This window comes from Carassius carassius, chromosome 10, assembly GCF_963082965.1.
Source record: "Carassius carassius chromosome 10, fCarCar2.1, whole genome shotgun sequence".
NCBI lineage: Eukaryota > Metazoa > Chordata > Actinopteri > Cypriniformes > Cyprinidae > Carassius > Carassius carassius.
This window is the reverse complement of record NC_081764.1, coordinates 10,034,368-10,057,003: the sequence shown is the minus strand read 5'-3', so window position 1 is coordinate 10,057,003 and position 22,636 is coordinate 10,034,368. Positions and strand designations below refer to the sequence as shown.

Below are 22,636 nucleotides of genomic sequence, written 5' to 3'. Positions count from 1 at the left end.
TCAGGTATATTATTCATTTTATATTGACATTGATAGTTGTAAATTTATTTCCAGAGAGATATTGTGTTTACAGGCTGAAGTGTTCTTGCTGTCGTAAACACTGTTGCTATTGTAGAAAAAATATATATTTGTCACATTTTCACACAAGTCATGCTACGAAAGCACTGTATAACTGATATGGGCTTATGTTTTATTTATTTTTCCTTTTTATTCAAAACAATTCCAAACATGCTTAATATATCAGGAAATATCTCGATTCTCAAACGTGTAAGTAAACGCGTTTTGCACCTTTATAGATTATTTTATCAATATATGGAAAAGTAGTGTAATCTATTAACTACACATAATACCCCGACTTTTTACTTAAGTGCCATATCATGCCATAAAATATTTTCAATATGACTGAATTTGCATTTAATGTAAATTTTTATAACAATATTGTAAGTTACTTATTTTAACACTTTCATTTTACAGAGAGTAAAGAAAAAAACATTATCAAAGAACATTTTCATTCAGTCTAGCCAGAGTTCAGGCACTCTCAAAAACTCCCATTAATATCACTGAAGCACTTTACATTACATTATGCACATCTGCACTTTTGTTGTTTCTGATGAAAGAATTCGCTAAAGAATTCAGTCAGCGAGCAAGTGAACAAAACACCGCGTTTCAGTAATGACTCTTCTGCACGTCTCCGATTGGCCATTGCATTCATAAGCGCAACAGAATCGTTTCTGATTGGTTATCATGAAGCGTTATACGAACGCGTCTGTCTCTGGCTCAGCGCCAGCCAGCAAACACAGATTTGAATTTAGCATTGAATTTGGAAGCTGCATTTAAAATCCACTTGGCTCAGAAATCTTTGAATGGGCATGACGCCTCTGCCCTCGATGCCTGTGAAACGATTCTCCCTCAAACAGCATGCTAACATTACTTCTACACTACAGGCTACACACCGCAATATAAACAACATATCTGCATGTTCTCACATCACGTCATTCTTGTAAAATAATACTAAGTAAATAAATATCAAAATCACTTCGCTGAGAATGAAACACCACTTACCAGCTTCCGCGGTGTTGAAAATTAAAAAATGTGCGTGCGGAGTGACGAATCATCCCAATCGGATGAGGTCGTCATCGTCAGGTGAAAGGTCATCATGTGGGTCATCTTATTGACGGCTAAATTATTATTCAGAAATGTTACTAATATTTAGATTGGGCATGGGCAGACATTCACAAAAGGGTACGTTATGACAAAAAAAAATTAGAGGAAATTTTGCTTTGACAAAAGGGCACTTTGGGCACCAAGGGGCAGGTGCTCAAGCAACCAACCCCCCCCAATATTAGTGATTTCTGAAGGATCATGTGACACTTAAGACTGGAGTAATGATGCTGAATGTTCAGCTGTGTGTGACCAGAATATATTACAATAGAATAGTTATTTTAAATTGTAATATGATTTAACAACTATTTAGCAATATTTAGACTTTATTTAAATATTTTAAAATCGTAATATTCCCAAACTTTGGAAAAGTGCTCTCTCTCTCTAAGTTTGTGTGTGTGTGTGTGTGTCTATGTGTGTGCTTGCATCATATGTCTAGATAATTGTTTTCAGAAGTTTACACGGATATAGTTCATTTTAATGAATGTTACCCATAGTGTCAGGCTTTAAATGTCAGCTTTTATTTTTTTCAGCATGGGTGGAAAAGTTTACATTTTACAGTAGTCATAACGTTTCTGCTCTCTGTAACATGGACTAGTAACTGCTTGGGACAATAAATCAAGCTATTCCTTTTGTTTTGACGCATGAAAATACAAGTAATGAAATGCTGACACTTGTACATTTCTTTAAACTCACTTTTAGAAAAACAAGAATATTTTCTTTAGCCAATTTCAGATTTAAATGTTTACGGTCAAGATATTTGCTGTATTACAAAAGAAATCCATACCAAATGTTTGCTACAAAGCTATGTTGTGCCACTAAGTAAATCTCCTCCAAAGAAACGAATTGCAGTGCTGGGAGGCTTTGTGGATACAACCATGGGCTATACCCAAAGCTTTATTTGTTCACTAAACATGAGAATGAAAACATGGAACAGAAAAGTTGATTCGTTGTTTGATGCAGGAAAAAAAGTGCAGGACTTTCTTCTCCTCCCAAAGGAGATGTGAACATATTGACATCTGAGCAGTGGTTCTCCATTTGAAGGTTTTATAATGGCTCTATCTGAAAGGTAAATGATCAGGACCTCCCCAGAATCCGCCATGCTGCTTGGAACTGTTTTTAGGCTTTAGTGGTGCCAGACTGTGATGCCTGTTGGCTCTGAAGCTGCTGAAGCTTCATATTCATGACTTCCACAACAGCTGATAGGAGGAAAATTAAACTCTTATTTAATGCATTTACATTTTGTGCATAATATTTTATATACAGTCAGGTCCATAAATATTCAGACATCGACACAAATTAATCTTTTTGGCTCTATACACCACCACAATGGATTTGAAATGAAACAAACAAGATGTGCTTTAACTGTAGACTTTCAGCTTTAATTTGAGTGTTTTACATCCAAATCAGGTGAACGGTGTAGGAATTACAACGGTTTGTATATGTGCCTCCCACTTTTTAAAGGACCAAAAGTAATGGGACAGATTAATGATCATAAATCAAATGATTTACTTTTTAATACTTGGTTGCAAATCTTTTGCAGTCAATTACAGCCTGAAGTCTGGAGCGCATAGACATCACCAGACGCTGAGTTTCATCCCTGGTGATGCTCTGCCAGGCCTCTACTGCAACTGTCTTCTGTTCTTGTAGCATTTTCCCTGCTCAATCGGATTCAGGTCAGGTGATTGACTTGGCCATTGCATAACATTCCACTTCTTTCCATTATAAAACTCTTCAGTTGCTTTCGCAGTATGCTTCGGGTCATTGTCCATCTGCACTGTGAAGCACCGTCCAATGAGTTCTGAAGCATTTGGCTGAATATGAGCAGATAATATTGCCCGAAACACTTCAGAATTCATCCTGCTGCTTTTGTCAGCAGTCACATCATCAATAAATACAAGAGAACCAGTTCCATTGGCAGCATACATGCCCACGCCATGACACTACCACCGCCATGCTTCACTGATGAGGTGGTATGCTTTGGATCATGAGCAGTTCCTTTCCTTCTCCATACTCTTCTCTTCCCATCACTCTGGTACAAGTTGATCTTGGTCTCATCTGTCCATAGGATGTTATTTAGTTGTTAGATGTTGTTTGGCTAAATCGAATCTGGCCTTCCTATATTTGAGGCTCACCAATGGTTTTTTGGTGAAAAAAACCATTGATGTGGTGAACCCTCTGTATTCACTCTGGTAAAGTCTTCTCTTGATTGTTGACTTTGACACACATACACCTACCTCCTGGAGAGTGTTCTTGATCTGGCCAACTGTTGTGAACGGTGTTTTCTTCACCAGGGAAAGAATTCTTCGGTCATCCACCACAGTTGTTTTCCGTGGTCTTCCGGGTCTTTTGGTGTTGCTGAGCTCACCGGTGCATGCGTTCTTTTTAAGAATGTTCCAAACAGTTGATTTGGCCACACCTAATGTTTTTCCTATCTCTCTGATGGGTTTGTTTTGTTTTTTTCAGCATAATGATGGCTTGTTTCACTGATAGTGACAGCTCTGTGGCTCTCATATTGAGAGTTACAGTAACAGATTTCAAATGCAAATAGCACATTTGAAATGAACTCTGGACCTTTTATCTGCTCCTTGTAAACGGGATAATGAGGGAATAACACACACCTGGCCATGTAACAGCTGAGCAGCCAATTGTCCCATTACTTTTGGTCCATTAAAAAGTGGGAGGCACATATACAAAACTGTTGTAATTCCTACACCGTTCACCTGATTTGGATATAAATACCCTCAAATTAAAGCTGAAAGTCTGTAGTTAAAGCACATCTTGTTCGTTTCATTTCAAATCCATTGTGGTGGTTTATAGAGCCAAAAATATTATAATTGTGTCAATGTCCCAATATTAATGGACCTTACTGTGTGTGTGTGTGTGTGTGTGTGTGTGTGTGTGTGTGTGTGTGTGTATGTATGTATGTATGTATGTATGTATGTATGTATGTATGTATATATATATATATATATATATATATATATATATATATAATTTTTATATATAACATTTTTTTTATTGTGATATTACCTTGTTTCATAGCATGTTTTTCTTGAAGGGCAGGCTGAATTTTCTCAATTTGTTTTGTAAGGAAGTCAATTTTGCGCTTAAAGAACTCTTTGCCATCCTCTACTTTCTGAAAAGATAAAAAGCAGTGAGATTTCTTTGGTAGTGTTTTAAAATCTTGTATAATATATATTATACAGTTGGGCAAAATCTTTCCTCACCTTCTCTACAAAATAACCTGTTCCGACATCCACTAAGACATGATCCACATCATTCAGTTTTCCAGGCACATACATCTGCAGTACAGCAGTTAAGGGAACAACTTATCCTTGATTTATGCAAATTATTTACATAAACACCAAACAGCCTGTGAGACATTTTTGAGGACCTGATGGTGGATAGATACTTCCTGAGACAAAATTAATCAATCAGCACTTATTTATCACTCAGCTGAGCTGTTGAGAGGATACAGAACTGGTGAGAGGTACAAGTAGTTCTTTTCCTGAGGAAATTAAATTGTGAAAAGAATTCAGTGTAGATTTAGTTAAAGATGTAACAATGGAAGAACTCAATTTATTTCAAATGAGCATCAAATTAAAGTTCAGCAGTAAGACTCACCTTCATTGCTCTTGTTAAGTACATTCAAACTTTCTTTGGCCTCCACATATTTTGTTTGGACAACTTTCAACTGACCTATGGATGATGACAGGAACTCTGTTTCCTAGAAAACAAATTCCTGTCATTGTATTTGTTACCATGCCTCTGATAAATTGCAGTTTACTAAAAAAAAACAGAAAAAAAGTTTATTCTAATATGTGCAGATCTGTCCCATCCTAGCAAAATAAAACTAATAAAAATTAATCAATGTTTTATTCTGTGTTTATATATATATATTTATTTATTTATTTATAAGAAAACAATAAATAATTTTGCTCATTATATTCTCGTTAAAATATTATTTAAAGGAAACATTCAAAGAGAAAAAGGTAAAAATCTGTCATAAATTCCTCAACGTAAGGGAGAATGTTTTGATCTAGTCATTCCATACTATGCAAATAAATGGTGACTGTGTCTTTCATTCTACGTCTCCTTTTGTGTTCAACGAGGGGGAAAATGTAAGTCATATGTGTGTTAGTGAATAATGACAGAATATTCACATTCGGCTTAAGTATCAGTTTGATGGTGAATTACAGAGCAGCAGCACGCGTACAGACAGCATGACAGCCGTTGCGTGCACGTAAATAAACCATTGACCGATTATATCAGCATATATTGCGGCTCAAAATGAAATGAGAAAAGGGTTATATTTATATCACATTTTACCTGATCAAGCTGAGTTTTCAAGCCTTCTAATTGTGGAAGAGACAATTCAGTTAGATTCACCGCCATGTTGAGAATAGAATGAGGCGAGGAAAACTTCCGGGTCAACCGAACACCACTGTAAAGACTTTTATCAATTATTTTGTATTTCAAAAAACATTATTCAACACAATAATGAAAATAAATACAATAATAAAAACAAAAAAGTAAAATACAAAAAAATTATTAATTAAAATACTCTGTAATGCTCACAAATACTTTAGATGGATTTTTGTCTTCACTAATGTTAGTTAAAAGATTGGATTCACCCTGTAGCATCATACAATTTGAACAAGTATTTTATTTTTATGCACATGCCCTTTTGCCAAAATCATATTTAGATTTTCAAACAAAAAGCAGTGTGGGTCGTGGACACACTTATTTACAAAAGTCCAAAATGTTAAAACAGGTGAATCAAAGAAATAAAAATCTATAATTGATAAAAAGCAATTTAAAATCTTATTATTGAGTTCCACTTTCCTCTCATCCACCAAGCCTGCCCCTGCACACATATCAGACAAACATCTGAGGCATGTTAGAAATCTAAATCCCCCATGTCGTCTGAAACCACTGTCCTTGACATTCTGAAGACACAGGCTTCATTATTTGGTCCTTGGGTGAAGATGAATTACTGAAATAAATGAACTTTTCCACGACATTCTAATTTATTGAGATGCACCTGTAGTTCCCTCATTCCTGCTACACCATATCAAGTTGAAATAACCACCACTGAAAAATAGACTAAAAAATCATTTTATTTTAAAGTAGTTTGGCATTTGATATAACTTAAAAGAGAAAATAAAAATGTACAAGAATGAATTAGAACATGGCAGAAATTAAATGAGGACTTATTTACCACTAAAATGGTTAAACACTTTGAGCTTGTCAACTAGGCTCAAGTTACATTTAATTTATATTTCCTAGGTTCATTTTCATATAGACAGAGCTTATTCTTTGCATTGCAAACAAGCCCTGAGATTGGTTATTTTAGACCTTAAATAACAGATAGAAATTTACTACATTAGATGTGAAAAATAAAGTTCTAATCTGGGCTAGTGAATATACACAGGCAAACCATATGCAATGGGTGCAGCACCAATTATATGTTTTAAATGTGTGGCGTTATGCGATTGGGCTAAATGCTTAAGAAGGGAGGAGCCAGAACCAGCAGAGAGCCAGGACTGAAGCAGAGCCAACGTGAAACGATCTAAATCACGATCTGTCACATCCCACAGGTTACCAAGCACTAACGGGCTGGGGAAGAGACAAAGAATTATACTTAATGATAAAGTAATTCATAAACATCAACTCGAAATATTTTCATACATGGATGTGCACTTTACCATTCCTGCTGTCAAGTAACTGAGGATGATTCCTGTTCCCTCCAGGTGGCCATGTACACTGAGAGCAGCACTACTGCAGCCAAACAAAAGAGCTACTGCCTGCACAGGCCCATTCAAAACCCTCTGAGCATCCAGAAACCGGGCTCCTGCACCATGTCCTATGTAACTACACAGAGGTACAAATACATATTGTCAGACACAAATCACTTTATATTTCATCAGTGCTTTATTAAATATATAATAGCAACTCTTTTGCAGTAACACTCACATGTAAAGGTCTCTGGTGGTGACAGCCTCTTGTAATTTATCTGGGTCAGGAGCAGTTCCACAAACCCCCCAAACACGCTCGTTCACTGGCCAGTCACAGACAGAGATGACAAATTGGAAACATGACCAGTTACATATAACTGTCCGTCAGTGTGTTAGTGCACATTTTGTGAACTCACCCAGTAAACCATTCTTTAAAGCGATTTTCAGTGTCAGGAAGGTTTCCATCTGGGTTTAGCACATAGTAAACTTTCTTCGGATTCACACCACAGGACAGAACACAACTTGAATCAATCTGAGAAAAGACAGACAAACAACTCACATTAAAGAAATGGTTCAAGCCAAAAATGAAGAAAAGTTGAGAATAACACGAGGGTGAGTAAATTATGAATGAATACAATGTATTTTGTTTTTAATGGAATTGAAAGGGACTGCTGAGCAGAGCTTCCATATACCTCTCTCAGACAACTGTGTCCAAGTACTGCATGTAATGAGGGCATGCGAGTGACAGAACGAGACTTCAGAATAGCAATGTTCTCCCATGGCAACCTCTGCAAGAACTGAGAAGCACAAAATATTCAACATGCAGCTAAAAAAAAAACTAAGTGCCAAGCAGATTTATGACAGTGTACCTTGTCTAAGATGAGAACTGTATGTCCCTATGGCTCCTCCCTTCCTCTCAGTTCAGCCACACCACCCTGCAGAAGCCTCAGGAAGTCCTTGTCCTGCTGACCCATCCCTTCCACAAGGCACTGCAGCTCTGGCAGGGACAGGAGTGGAGATGCTGAGAGAACCACCTTCAGAGAGAAATTAGTATTGAGAAGGTGGGAACATGCGATGATCAAACTACTGCAGGTGCCAAGAGATAGATGTCCTGTGTGATCTTGGTTCCTTTCAGTGCCTTTTGGAAACGCTTTACATGAACTTCAAGCTCAGGGTCAGAGGTCAAAGGCAGGAGTAGAGTGCGCCACACACCTAAAGCCTCTTCCATCTCTTCTAACATTTTCATAATTAGTTTCTGCAAACTATCAAAGATTATGTCTCTCACCTCCACACGAACATCCAAAGCTTTTCTTCCTTCCCACCACTGCGATTTCTCAGCCACCGTGCTCACTTCCTTCTGCCCCTTCAATACTCCATCCATTTCTTCCAACAGCACAGCAACAGAGCGCTAAAAATAAAAACAAATAGTTTGTGCAATCATCTCCCCATTTCTTTCTCACTGTCATCATTTTAAATGTTTTAAACTTGTTGCATTAGATAATACACCAATGTAGTGAAAACATCACAAATATATCTGTACCTTTCTGTTTGCAGTAGGGATTCGAACAGTGATTGGGTTAGAGCCGCGCTCCAGTCGGGTCAGAAGAATAGTGCTGCCGATTTCGTCAAGATAGACACCCGTGAGCGAAAGCATGCACACTGTTATTCCTAGAGCAAAAAAATTCCAATTTAAATGGATGGTTGATTGTCATTTTAATCCTATGCCAGTATCCTTGGCTATTTTTATAAAGAGTAACAAGCTGAAAGAGTATTTTAAAAACCTGTATGATGTGGAACTATCAGATTTTTAAATTTTGCCTTAAATAAAAGTAATATGGATTCAGAGTTTTTTGAGAGTGCCTGCAGAGTAATAGAATTTCCTTGAACCAGCACAATTTCATAAATTTTAAACCATTCTGCATCATTCTTGCAATTATGCATAAATCATTGTCATAAACAGTGGCGTTCATTGGGTCACTTTTAGCACAGTTGTTACCTGGTGGCAGATCTTTCAGCTGCTGTGTGAACTGGTGACAGTGTGTCTGTGGGAACTGTGTTGGGTGCGATGAGTTGAAGGAAAATGTCTGCTCTAGTGCAGAGAGTTTCTGAGACTGGGTTGCCCCAGACATTTCCTCCAGACTCAGAGCACCAAGACCTTCTGTTACATCATTACAAGATTTCTTCAGCTTCCTACAGAAATAGACAGAGAGAAGAGGTTTGATTCCTAATGCAAATGATTTAGAAGACAGGCTGTGACTATTTTTTGTCAAAATGTCTCCATTTCATACTAACTGACATACCTGAATTGGCTAACCACATGACGGGTCATATGGTGGCGAGTGGACACCCCCAGTGACTGTGCATGTGGCATCGCAGTAGTGATGGGATCGGTTTGGCCAAGTGACTGAGCGAGCAGTGAGCAGATGTGGGGAAAAAGAGAGGGAGGCGGGAAGTGGTGGAGGAGGAGCCATGAGGAACGCAGGTACGACTGGACCGCCTCTACTGACAGGTTAGCTAAATATGAAATAAAACAAATACATTCAAATACATTTATAGTAATCAAGACTCTCAAACTTAGACAGCCCTGAATAGTACCAAAGTTTAAAAAAAAAAATTTCACAAGCATTCTAAATTAGAAAAGTTTTGCTTATGCTCACCAATGCTATGTGGTCAATAATACAGCAAATACAATAAAATTGCTAAATATTATAACAGTTGGGCTGCTTAATGTTTTTGTGGAAACCATGATACATTTTTTTTCAGGATTCTTTGATAACTTCAAGGTTCAAAAGAACTGCATTTATTTTAACTATATATATTTTGTATAATAAATGCATTATAATTATAAATGTCTTTGTCACTCTTGTTCAATGTAATAAAAGTATTACTTTTTTTTTTTTTTTTTTTAGTTTTACATCTTTTTACTGACCCCAAGATGTGGTATGGTTGTGTGAGATCCAGAGCCATTCTGTCCCTTTCTTCTGAGCTCACTAAAACATTCTCGTCCAACATCTGCAGCCAGATCTCTCCTCAAGTTTTATTTTTACCTCAGACTTCTGTTGTTTTCCCTGGCCAAAATCTATATGCAGGCGAGATGGATCCAAAATAAATACTTTGTTTTTAAGATTACAGGCTATAAATTTAACTAAATAAGCAAGCTTCAATGAATAACGTTTTACATTTGAATAACTACGTCAAAATCAAAGTCCCACCTTGAACACATTGGCCAAGCAGAAAAACTTGTCGGCCAATGTCTATATTTGACAATTGCCAAATATCGGCCAATATATCAACCACTACTAGAGAGAGTCCAAGGCATCTTGACCTGGTAATTCTGGGTTATTCTTTCACAGAGGTCAATCTGAGTGTCTCTAATTACATCTTTACCTGTGCAGAGATCAAGTAAGTTTCTAACTTGCTCCAGATCCAAACTACTAGCTTCATTTGCACCCTTCATCAACTCCAGTTCTGCTTTCTACACCAACAGCTCGGCACAACTATAAAAAAAAAAAAATTTGATTTGATTTGAAATGCACAAACAATTTGTCTGGCATCACAGGAATACATTCAAGGCTGCTTGTTGCTTAAAGGAAAAAGCATTAGTTGTTTTTTGTTGTTGCCGCTCAATGTCAGAAATGTTTTGATCTGAGCTGTCGCACACATTCTGTCTCTCACATTCACAGATATGGTGTATGTACTCACTGGCTGAGTGTCTGCAGTTTGGTGGCCAGTTTGAGAGCCTCTAGACACTGAGCTATCGTTTCATGAACAGCCCCACTGCTGCTCCTCACAATCACCATCCTTTCAGAGCATACCAGCACCTCACTCAGCAACAGCCACTTAAATACAACACTGTCTCCTACAGAGAGAATACACCAAATTAAAAATAATAAAAAATATTCTAATGTAGTCAAATCGGTTTAGAGATGGTTACAGCTTGCTATACCTAGATCTACAAAGCGTGTGTCTGTGTTTGGTCCAGGGGCTCCGTAAAACCCGTTGCCCAACAACATCATCACCAGGCAACATCATCACTATTGAGCCTTGTCTGAAGTCTTCAGTCCTACACCACACATAATTCATAAATGTACTTAGCACAATATAAGGGTAAGTGATGTGACTCATTTTCGGTCCATATTTATCAATATATCAATTCTGCTTTTTCTAACTCCACCTGAAACACACAAACAAAGTTCTGGTGTAACAAGAAGTTAAAATATAATAGTACAGAGGTACAGTGTAAAATATTCATTCACCTCTGCAAGCTGAGGAGAGCCCAGATACAGCAGGATCCTGGCGGAGTGGCAAAAGGCATTTGCACTATTCTGGGCATCACCGAGGCTATGGAAAAGAGCAGCAGCGAGCTGATATCCCTCCAGAGCTTTCAGTTGCTAACAGAGACATACTTAATATCCAAAATGAGTCTCAAACACTTTTCTCTTGGTTATGAGTTTGAGTAAACTGATGTTACACAGATCACAGTGAGTTATGTGCGTGCGTAGTCTTACTTTGCCCATAAGTGTGTAGAGGGCAGCCATCAGTGTCATGGAAGAAGCAGTGAGTTTAGGGTCTCTAACTGCAGGCACAGACCCCGCCACAGAGACAAACATCTATCCAAAGGCTCACTCAGCTCTAACACACACGTGAAGCAACCACATTAATAGATTATCCCATAAAGCAGTGCTTCTCAAACCTGCTCTGGTTTCTGCAATATGACTTACTGCATTGAGCCAGTAGATTGAAGCGTAGTCCATCATATACTAACTGGCTCTCTAGTAATTTCTGTTTGTCTTCATACTCCAGATCATTAGTGGGAACAGGATCCATATTCACCTCCATTTTATTCTCTTCCTGCACTGCACGCAATCGCTTCTCTGTGTCCACAGCCTGTGGCACGCCAAGTGATGATTTCCAGTATGTAAATTATTCTTCAAAAGTTTTTTGAAAATTGAAGTTGGATATTCTAGCCAAGGCACTGACCTCCTGCAAATTGGTCTCAAGAGTACAGATGTAGAGCCACAGGGAGGCGTGTGCCTTCTCATCCTTCAGCCTATCAGCATTCTCTGCTGTCTCTGGCTCCACCTCCAGCAACCTCAAAGCCTCATGGGTAAAGTCAACTGCTGAGCTGATTACCAAGAACAAAAAAGATTTTAAGGGCTTTTTTTTCTCTGATTCAAATAAGACAAAATCAGAAAAAGTCTTTAAATAAATATGGTCCTGTGGTCATGTTTACCCACCAGTCAGTCTGTTGGCTGGCTGAAGTCCTGGTAGCACACAACCTGTGCCATCTCACATAAATATGTAGCCCGTCTCAGTGTGTGTGGGGTTTCTTCATGGCAAATGTCCAAGAGGTCGCAGAGTGTGTTGTAGCGCTCCTGGGCTGTGTCTCCAGTCTGCTCCTTATACAAACGCAACTCCTCTTCTAACAAACACATCATCACCTCTTCATCCGCTATTGCTTCTCCTAATCCATCCCTCAAAGTCCTGACCAAAAAAACCCCTTTAATACCACATTCAATCACACTTAAACAAATAATACATCTGAAACCCTTTTTTGATAGGCTTAGTTTTAGCTGCCTTAGACGTGTGATATCCTCTCCTGCTCGGGCAGCATCAGACTTGGTTTTGACCCACAGCGACAAATCTGTGTGCCCAAAACCCGAATCCAGTGCACAATCCAGTCTAGAGCACGCTCCATCTGACCCCCGCGCCGGCTACACTGCACTGTCAGCGTGAAACAGCGGTTGACCTGAAACACCCACATAACACACCAACAGATGAGAGGCTTATATTGACATAAAACTTGAAAATAATAAAAATATTCATAATAAAGTAGACAATACACAAAATAATTGTCTTCAAGGGCCACATATGTACCAAAATGTCACAATTTCATATTGCTCCTTTTTATTCACCGCTAATCCCAAAAAAAGTGTCAACAAATGACCAAACTAAGCTGAAGTTCTTACCCTATCCACAGGAAGAGAGGATGGGCAGTCCTTACACAGCTCCTGACACACAATCACAGCCAAACCAAAGGCTCCCTCATACAGTTTCCTGTTAAACAGCTCATATACCACATTATTCACTGCACACACTAGGGAGAAGAAAAAAAAGAAAGAAATTAATATAGAATTCAGTTTACATGCACTCACTGGTGTGCTTACAACTTTGTTTTTTTGTTTAAGAAATATATTTATTCAGCAAGGACACAATAAATGGATTAAAAGGGACAAAAACATTAACATTGTTACAAAAAATGTCTTTCAAATAAATGCTGTTCTTGTAAACTTCCTATTAATCAAAGAACCCTGAAGTGCATCACAATTTCCACTAAATGAAGCAGCACAAAAACTTTTGACAAGAAAGGTTTATTGAACACCAAATCAGTACAATAGAATAGTTTCTTAAGGATCATGTGACACTGGAGTAATGGCTGCTTTAATATCACAGGACTAAATAACATTTTAAAATAAATTAAAATTGAAAACCGTTATTTTCAATTCTATTCATATTTTACAATACTGCAGTTTTACTGTATTTGATGAAATAATGCATCCTTGGTGAGCATAAAAATAAATTAAAAAAATAAATATATATCTCTCTTACTGGCCCTAAACTTTTAAAAGGTATCTAATCTACAATAGTTCCAAACACAACTCGTCCAATAAGATCTTAGCATGCAGACTTTAGGCAGATGTACCTGCTTTAAGTAAGAAATTGTCGTTGTTGAGTGTCCGCAGTTCAGCAAGCATCCGTCCTGCTGTTGCCTGACAGTACAATAGGACTCTGTCCAGAGCATCACCCCCAGACACCTTTGGATGCACAAGTTAAATGAAGGACATGAATGTGAAACATTTAGCTAATCATAAAACTTGAACAAGGTCTCAAGACAGTTTAGCATATTACCTGAGATGCATGAAGACTATCATACGTGCTAATGAAGCCCTGGTAAGAACTGAAACAAAGCGAGTACTGCACCTGCTGTGAAAAGGAGTTCTGGAACACAAACACAATCCTTTCAAAAAATTCATAATCCAAACACATATTTATGAGTACCAGCAAAATATTATATAATCTTACTTTTTGCTGTGTGAGCAGAAGTTCCTGATATTCTTCCAAAAATGAAAAGCAAGCCAGCAATGTAGTTATATCCATCCCTTTACACTGACCAGCTTCCAGTGCCCAAACCACCAACTGACAAGCCTCTAATAAGGACTCTGCAGCCGACATGACACGGGGCAGCCCTCTGAGGGAACGTGCACATTCAGTGAAAGCCTTACTTCATTCACCTCCTAAGCTTAATGCAGTCTGCAGCTGCACTGCGCGATCTGCAAGGCTCAAAGCCAAACGCAGACCCACGTGTCCATCAACACCCCCCAGAGCACCACGCAGCAATCCAACAACCTCGGCTGAAAACCGACTCTTGCAGAGCAGTTTACAAACCTTAAACACAACCTCACACCGCACTGCTAGTGAGAGACACGTCAGTGCAGAGTCTTGCGGATTGATTAAAGGGCCGAAGTACAGTTCTCGTAATTCAGAGGACAGAAAATTCTCATCATCATGAGTAAAACTCCCACACGATCTTTCATACTCTACTAACACTTCCTCTATAAAGATAGGAACTTTAGATGGGAAAGAGGCTGAGCTGGATCCTTGTTCTAGGAGTCTGAAAGTTAAAGCTTGCAGCTGACAGTGAAGTCTGTCCCGTGGAAGGAGGGTGGAGCCATTCGCTCTGTTGGACAGCAGACTGTTGCACAGCACTGCGAAGCAATTCCGCACTAGAACATGAAAGTCTTCCATCTGTTGACAAGACAAAACATATATTACGTTTACAGAAAACACCTTGAAATATGGATAGTCTTTATTATATTCAAAAGAAATCACTGTCTCCAGGGTTCCACACTTTTTGACCAATGAACTTTCATGATTTCTACCAGATATCCAATATTTAATTATTATTATAGTTATTATCATTAACAAAAATTTTAATATTAGAAACATTTTTGTTAATTTAAATAAGGCTGAATTAAGATACATTTTAATTACAAGATGAAAATTTGAAAGAAAATTTGAAATATTGTCTTGAAAATTAAAAATGTTATCTTGGCACATAACTGAAATAAGTTTAGGTTGAAGAAACAAAATTAAGTGGAAATAAATATAATTAACAAAAATTAAAAAGTGAAACTTAAACAGTAATATTAAAAGAGTAATAAAAATGACCAAAGAATATGACAAAATAGCAAAAAAAAGGCTAATTCAAAATATCAATAAAATCTAAAATGGAATATAAATATGAAAGTAACACTGGTCATGACCATGTGAAATCTGCCATCTCAAGCATACTGTACCTCTGCAGACAAACACTTTAGTCTTCTATAGATAAGCTGGCCCAGTCGACAAGCAGGGCCGTGAGCTCCAAGGCTTGTGACTTTCTGTAGGATGTGGAACAATATTTTGCCAGGTCCACCAACTCCACTATATGCTCCTGATGGACAGGGTCCAAAGACACACTTCCCAGTTGCTGGTTGCAAGCCCGGATGATACGATCGCACATTGTGCGGCCATATGGACCAAAGCCATCATCCACATGTTTCTGCAGCAAAAGAAAATAAGGAAAGCTACAGTAGTGTGCATCATACATGAAGTGAACCCATATTTTAGCTTACTGGAAACTGTTCCCAATCTAACATGTACATATACAGTAAATCAATGTTTACCTTCAGCTCATTGTGAAGAACTACAGTGTCCTTTACACAAGATAACTGTTGGACGTACTCCTCTGTTCTCAAGTACTTCATTATCACTGTTTGGACCTCAAAACAAAGTACTTGTTAATGAAAAGCCACTCAGATATTATACGATTTAGTAACAAGACAGATTTATACAACCAACATATCCAAGCAAAACACGCAATTATTTAATATAAGCTTGAACAAGTATCTACTCTTGAGTTAACGTTACTGCATTAAACGTATATTTCATGAACATCTAGTATACCGCCTTGTTTACTTTGACATTAAGTTACAAACTAGCATGTTAACTAGCTAATTTAGCCCAGCGTTAATCCTCAATCGGTGTAAACAAATCAAACAAACCTGTTAGTCTGCCACCACCACGCCAGGTTAAACTCTCACATATGGAGGAACGGCGACACTATTTGAGTGTTGTGAATTGCGTTCATGTGTATCTTTAATACATGTGTTTAAATAAAAATAAAAGTAGTTATTTCCTATCTCTCTTCGCAGTTGTTTTTTTTTTTTTTTGACAGCATGACAGCGAATGAATCCGCGCACTCGTTTAAAATATTACCACATAGCCTATCGGCAAACTACAACGTCCCGGAAGTGAAACTCATTTAACATGGGCAATGTAGTTCATAGAAATGTTATGCTTTCCTTAGTTCTGTTTTTATACACTCTATGGTTCTGATACATTTAAGTATTAGTTATTCAGAAATAGAAACGGACAATAAAATGTGACCTGCTAATTGAACTGAAATTAAAAGATGAAATAATACATACACTTTTTTAAGTAAAAGTAAAACAATAACACTTTTATTAACTTTTATTCCATAAGGTTATGGATTAAAGCTGTTCAGGTCATCAGACATAACTTGAAGTAACTGTTAAAAAAAATCAATAATAATAATGTAAGCTGTGAAGCTGCTTTATAAGATTTAAAACACATCATTGTAGTTTTTATTTGGCAATGTAGCTGCTTTAAAATTCACAAACATCAAATAATGTTAGACACTTTATTCGATTCATATAATGACATTCTTTAGAAACCCATGGCCTGAAAATGCTAATTGTCTTGTAGAGTTGTTCAGTTTATCAACCAGAATAGCTCTATTTATGTATAGGTGAAAAAAGGCTTTGTGTTGAGAGCTGTTTTTATACAGTCTATGGTTAAGCGTATTTATTAATATACATATAATACATCACAATATTTATAACAATCATCCAATCCTGTATTAAAATGTTTTAATGAAGTTAGCACAATGCAAGATGTAACAGAAACAGTGGTGTAGAATAAAGGTAAAATATGTGAAAATGAACATGTCCCACTGCACCCAAAAACACAATCAAGCCTTCAAAAAAAAAAAGCTGATCAACCACCCCTTTAAATCTGCTCAGAATGTTCCTTTTCGTTTTCGTCGTGCAAAGGGTTATACACCGTTGTATTGGCACCTATGAAAAGAGGATTCTGGACCTGTACAAAACAAAGAAACATTTCTTGAATTCTTACAGTCTTGAATTCTTTAATTTCACACTGAAACACTCAGAGGTTATAATTTGCTCTTCATTTAAAGCCTACAAAGCTAAATCTGTCTAAGTGGTTAATAACAGTGTCAATTTCACCTCTTTCCATTTAGTCTGTTCCTGTGCGTTTACAAAGTTCCGGTACTCTCTAATGTCGTACAGTTCCAGCAGGCAACGGTAAATAATGATTATTATAATGCCAATGAACATTATGGCTGACACAGAGAAGCCAATTAAAAGTGTAGTCTTATCAACAGAACCTACAGAGACAAAAAGAACAAATATTTAGCATTCACAGTTACCTCCATTCTACATGAGCTCAAGAGTGTGCTTATTTTCCGTTCTTGTCAAATTAAATTAAATCAGATTTTAATACATACGGGGCAAGTCTGCATATTTGAGCACAATTTTGCCGTCATCAAGTTTCACATCGTACGAAGTGGTGTTTTGATATGTGCAATGCAGCTCATGAGCTCCTTCAAGACGAGATACTGTAGCATTTAAACATCTTATAGCACAGACATCGGTATCAGGAGTACCAAGTTCCACGTGACAAGCCACACAGTTCCTTTAGACATTAACACAAAGACATATTTTTCAGACACTTTCATCCAAAGTGAGTTTGAATTTGTAGTACATTGCATTCAAGGTGATTTATCAGTTCATGCATTCCATGGGAATCGAACCCATGACCTTGGTATTGCTAGCAGATATATTTTAGTATAACTGAGATACTATTATAATTTTTTGTAATATTTTGAATTATGTTTTAGTTTTATATTTTCTGTTTTTTAATATATCTATAAAGTTTGTATTCGTTTTGATTTCAGTATTACTTTTAGTTATTTTAATACATCAAATTAAACTAAATGAAAATGAAAAATGTTGGCTCAGCTAATAGCTGAAATTAACTATATAAAGTTCATAAAGTTCAAACTTCAGGAAGAGGAAACTGAAATTGGGGTTTCAAGAAGAAACAAACCCATACACGAATGCACACCTCACTTAACAATCTTGAAACACAGATATGAGATCACAGGAAGAGACAGATACTCACTTCAACAGCATGCAATAATTAATGAATGCAGAGCAGTGCTCTCCCTTGAAGCCTGGGTTACACTGACAACGGTTGCAAGTGCATTTGCCTTGACCGCTGCAAAGCCTTTTATCATTGATACACTTATCTTGGATAGGCGAACACTCGCATGCAGACCCCGTGTAGTTATCAGAACAGATACATTTTCCACACTTACACATGCCTTTACCTATGACCAATATACAGAGGAGTAGATATTGAGGTTTGAATCTAAAACGCAAATATAAATAGCTAAATGTTTGTGCCAATCCACTGTACTTACCATTACAGGGATAGCCATTATGATAATCACAACTATTGTCATCACATTCGCAGAGTTTCCCACTGAACTGGCCTTCACACACACACTTGCCACACACACAGGTGCCGTGTCCACTGCAACCCAGGGAGTTGTTGTCAGGCCGACAAGATGCCATTATGTTGGGAAAAGAGACCGCATCCCTCGGTTTCTTACACTCACAGCGCTGACCCAAATACTCTTCGTCACAGCTAACACACACACAATTTATAAGTTAAAAAAATGTCAACCGGTAAGACACAGTATTATGTGTGTTAACATTTAAAGCTGCTAAATCAAATAAGGTGTTCATTTAAAAGAGCTTTTTAAATTAAATCTACATGGTAATCACATCACATATTCATTTAAAAAAAAAAAAAAAAAATCAACATGTGATCACATCACACGCATTCCGGACCCATAATATTTTCTTTCTTGTGAAAAATGCAAAAGTTGATTTATACTGCCAACCTACAAAAAAGCACCACAAAAATATCATAGAAGTAGTCTATGGAAGCTTTTTGTGAATCACACTAAACTTCAAGTTGCCAGTACTTGAAAATGTCATGTTCGAAATATCTGACACCAAATCCCATTGCTTCTCTTGTGTCATGTGACTGATCAAGACATATGGTACCCTGTCTGTGAAAAGTAATTTTTGGTGATTTACTGTTTTTCTATATAAAATCATCCTTCATGAGGTAAAGAGCTTTCTGTGAAAATGTAACAATGATACCTTTATTACTGAGTGAGATCATAGTGAAATTAATGGTTGAAATCAAACTTTGATGCTTGTTATCTCATATTTAGATTTTGAGACTTCAGTCTGGACTTCCTGTGACAGGAAATGTGACTGGATTTTGAAGGTCCCATGACATTGATTATTTTCTTTGTTTAAATGCTTTTTTTTAATGTTTCCTTAGGTGTACTTAAATTGTTAGTATGATTTTTACATTTAAAATGTAGAAATAAAGGGCATTTTTATATCCTGATTTTATCCCTCTGGCTTGAATGCTCTGTTCGAAGGGGTGTGTCTGCTGTGAGATGCAGAGTAAATGGCAACTGTTGTGATTGGCTGACATCTTTGCATTCGAAATGCATATTACATGTGGAACCTCTCTCTAATACGTTTACTATTACAGCTGTCGAGATTAACGAATCGTGGAAGTGTTGATTATAGCATTATTTTTTAAATCTTTTCCCATCACATGAAAGGCTGCAGTGATGAACATTGAGTCTGTTTATCGAGTGAATGCAGTGATCTCGTCATTGCAACGCATTTTCTCTCACAAAATGCTTTCACCAAAACTAACAGTAAACACAATATCGACATGAATATAGTAAGAGCTTCGTTGTGCAGCATAACAGATTCATTCATTATAACGGCAGTTTGGGCAAGTGTGCAGATATACTTGCGATATGTGATTGACAGCTCTGAACAATATAAAGGTGCTCTCTGTAGTTTAATCACGATTTAAATAACAGATTTGTTTCATGCTACTAAGAGAAACGACGTGTAGTTGATCGTTTAGTCACTCGCTTGATTCACTTGATTTAGAAAGAAAGTCTGTCTGAACATGAATAATTAGCTACACATCAGAAATCACTGATCACAGATCAGGCATTTATTAACACCGTTACTCACTGTTTGTGGCTGTGCCACAATGACGACATAAGGGGAAGATTCCAGATCGGCCCGTCTGAGCTCTCGTTTTCTCAAAGGCAGAGCAGGACACCCAGGGCTTGGTTTACACCTATTGAAATTTCTAGCCACTGGGGGACCATAGACAGGCTAGGGAAACTCATATTAATGTTATAAAAACCTCATAAAGTGAAATTTTCATGCCATGGGACCTTTAAGACCTAATGATGACTGTGATAGCAAATTAGATACATTAATTATGCTTTTGTCTTTTTTGCAGCTTGGTAGTATAAATATTGTTGATAAAGAATAGCATTTCAGCTAACTCGGGTACATTTACATTTGTATCAATGTAAATCAATGTACACCATTTTTTTTTTAGGTAAATCAAACTTTTGTTGCATGGAAAACAGTAACTCGCACATTCTGTCTCATATCTCCTTCGGTGTTTCATGGTAAGAAAGAAAATTATACAAGGCTGGAAGGACATGATGACACAATTTTAACTGGTTTAATTATTACTTCAAATTCAAAGACCCTCTAATCAAGGTATCTTCCTATTCTGTCAGCTATTCTTCCCTGCTGAGACACTAAGAGGATCTACCTGCACACGCCGCATGAGAGAGTTCCTGAACTGTTACAGTGTATGGAAGCCTTCTCTGGAACACCACAGTTACAGTGACACTCCGTATCCACTGTTATCTTCACCTCCTCATTGATACCTTGCATTTTGATCCGAAATGTCTGCGGCTCCTTCAGACATGCAGATGCATTCAAACGTACTTCAAAAGTAATCTATAAAATCAATGTATCAACAAAAAAACAAAACAAAAAACAAAACCCTCCATCAGTCTTATGAGATACACCAACAAATGGTTCCTGGTTGCTGATAATTCAGATGAAACCACTGAAGGTGGTGCTTACCTTCTCATGCTTGATACCTTGACACTCTCCTTTCTTCTTCCATTCAATATCTGCCTGATTCCCCTTACATGTAGACCTGTAGGACACATCCAATTCTTTTGGAGCTCCCTCCTGCTCTAACACCAGCTTGGACGACAAATTCTGGCCCACATAAACATTCAGATGATCACAAGAAGATCATTTAAATTTAATCGTTGAATTGATGGTAATTACTTATTTGGTATCTACAGTGGGTGTTGAAAATAATTTTAATTTCCTTTAAAATAATCAAATTTTGTTGCTTTGCAGCCTGAAATGAAGACAGTTTTTGTTTAATCCAGCTGTATTTACTCAACTTATAACATCCAAGTAAATGATATAACACCAACATGTCAGAAAAAAATGTATTAAAAAACAAGAATCACTGAGTTGGAAAAAGGATCACCCCTTCTGACCAAGGCAGTCAAAAGATATGCCTGATAAAGTTGTGGACAGGCAATACAGGAGATGGAGGTATTTGGTACAACACAGACCCTCACTGGATAAAAACGTTGCTCCAAACTGGATGAAAGAGCCAGGAAAAACCGCTTATAGAGGTGACCAAGAAGAGATTGTCCTCACTGTAGAACACAAGATCCAGGGGGCGTGGTTGGATCCAGATCCAACTCCTCCCACCTTACATACGCATAAACCTACCCGTCTCCAGCCTGATCCCTAAACCTACCAAACTCCACCCCCTAAATGTGAATCCAACCACACCCTTGTTCTTTCCTGTTCTGCAGTGAGGGGCTACTGACACAGAGATGACCTACAGCAACTCTGAAGCAGTTGCAGGAATTTATGACAGAGTGGTCATTGTGTGCACGTGAAAATAATATCACAAATTCTCCACAAATGTGGTTTGTATTAGAGGGTTGCAAGAAAAAAGCCACTCCTCAAGAATGGGCACATGCAGTCAGCCTGAGCATTGCCAAAACACACCTTGAAGATTCTGAGGCAGATGAGACTAAAATTGAATTTTGGCCTCAACTCCAAACGATTTGTCTGGCAGAAATCCAATACAGTTCACCATCCAAATAACAGTTTCTACAGTTAAGCATGGAGGAGGTGATATCCTCTTCTGGAGGTGTTTCTCTGCAGCAGGGACTGAAGAACTTGTCAGAATAGAAGGAAAAATGGATGGGGCAAATAAGTTGTCAATGAGATGAAGGTTTACCTTCCAACATGACAATGACCCAAAGCACACACCAAAACTGACCACATGGTGGAAGGAGAAAATGTCTGAATGTCCTTGTATGGCCTAGTCAGAGCCCAGACTTAAATCCCGTTTAAAATCTGTGGAATGACTTGAAGACTGCAGTCCACAAATGGTCACCATTTTTAACTTAACTTGAGCAGTTCTGCAAAGAAGAGTGGGCAAATATTGCAAAGTCTAGATGTGCAAAGTTAGTTGAGACATATCCTAACAGACTAAAGGCTGCAAGTAAGACAAAAGGTGGTTCAACAAAATACTGACACAAGTGGGTGATCCTTTTTCCAGCTCAG

General features: G+C 37.6%; 3 protein-coding genes and 1 long non-coding RNA gene across 4 annotated transcripts in view; all 4 read right to left on the bottom strand.

Moving 5' to 3' along the window:
* Nucleotides 1-1,660: 1,660 nt before the first annotated feature.
* Nucleotides 1,661-5,636, bottom strand: LOC132151281 (prefoldin subunit 5-like). The gene is made up of 6 exons (XM_059559388.1): nt 5,494-5,636; nt 4,789-4,891; nt 4,641-4,672; nt 4,392-4,466; nt 4,195-4,300; nt 1,661-2,360 (listed from the first exon to the last, which is right to left on the bottom strand). The coding sequence occupies exons 1-6, from the start codon at nt 5,557-5,559 to the stop codon at nt 2,281-2,283; spliced, it is 462 nt and encodes a 153-aa protein (XP_059415371.1). The 5' UTR covers nt 5,560-5,636; the 3' UTR covers nt 1,661-2,280.
* A 630-nt stretch (nt 5,637-6,266) lies between these two features.
* On the bottom strand, nt 6,267-7,210 carry LOC132151280 (uncharacterized). The gene is made up of 2 exons (XR_009436360.1): nt 7,141-7,210; nt 6,267-7,038 (listed from the first exon to the last, which is right to left on the bottom strand). It is a non-coding gene; the product is annotated as an uncharacterized LOC132151280 (long non-coding RNA).
* Nucleotides 7,211-7,299: 89 nt separating this feature from the next.
* Nucleotides 7,300-15,709, bottom strand: LOC132152289 (separin-like). The gene is given in 23 exon segments (XM_059561090.1): nt 7,300-7,434; nt 7,595-7,699; nt 7,772-7,944; nt 8,010-8,310; nt 8,443-8,570; nt 8,899-9,092; nt 9,203-9,416; nt 9,828-9,931; nt 10,605-10,703; nt 10,849-10,965; nt 11,072-11,076; nt 11,159-11,293; nt 11,411-11,478; nt 11,624-11,789; nt 11,883-12,019; nt 12,196-12,402; nt 12,537-12,651; nt 12,872-12,999; nt 13,606-13,717; nt 13,812-13,901; nt 13,986-14,708; nt 15,370-15,504; nt 15,629-15,709. Coding segments are annotated over 23 exon segments (3,657 nt in total). The 3' UTR covers nt 7,300-7,314.
* Nucleotides 15,710-16,577: 868 nt separating this feature from the next.
* Nucleotides 16,578-22,636, bottom strand: part of LOC132152287 (integrin beta-7-like) — a 10,868-nt gene continuing 4,809 nt past the window's right edge. The window contains exons 9-15 of the mRNA XM_059561089.1: nt 21,113-21,253; nt 20,793-20,983; nt 18,532-18,758; nt 18,231-18,438; nt 17,554-17,741; nt 17,273-17,433; nt 16,578-17,123 (exon numbers count right to left, since the gene is read on the bottom strand). Coding sequence (XP_059417072.1) covers nt 17,034-17,123; nt 17,273-17,433; nt 17,554-17,741; nt 18,231-18,438; nt 18,532-18,758; nt 20,793-20,983; nt 21,113-21,253 — 1,206 coding nt within the window. The 3' untranslated portion in view covers nt 16,578-17,033. The remainder of the gene's footprint in view (nt 17,124-17,272; nt 17,434-17,553; nt 17,742-18,230; nt 18,439-18,531; nt 18,759-20,792; nt 20,984-21,112; nt 21,254-22,636) is intronic.

Excerpts from the sequence above, each read along its gene's own strand:
- LOC132151281 (XM_059559388.1), bottom strand. The coding sequence starts at position 5,559 with ATGGCGGTGAATCTAACTGAATTGTCTCTTCCACAATTAGAAGGCTTG. Across the intron at positions 4,673-4,788 it reads ACTTAACAAGAGCAATGAAG|GAAAAGAACTACTTGTACCT; the intron begins GTGAGTCTTACT and ends TAATTTCCTCAG. Across the intron at positions 4,301-4,391 it reads CAGGTTATTTTGTAGAGAAG|AAAGTAGAGGATGGCAAAGA; the intron begins GTGAGGAAAGAT and ends TTATCTTTTCAG.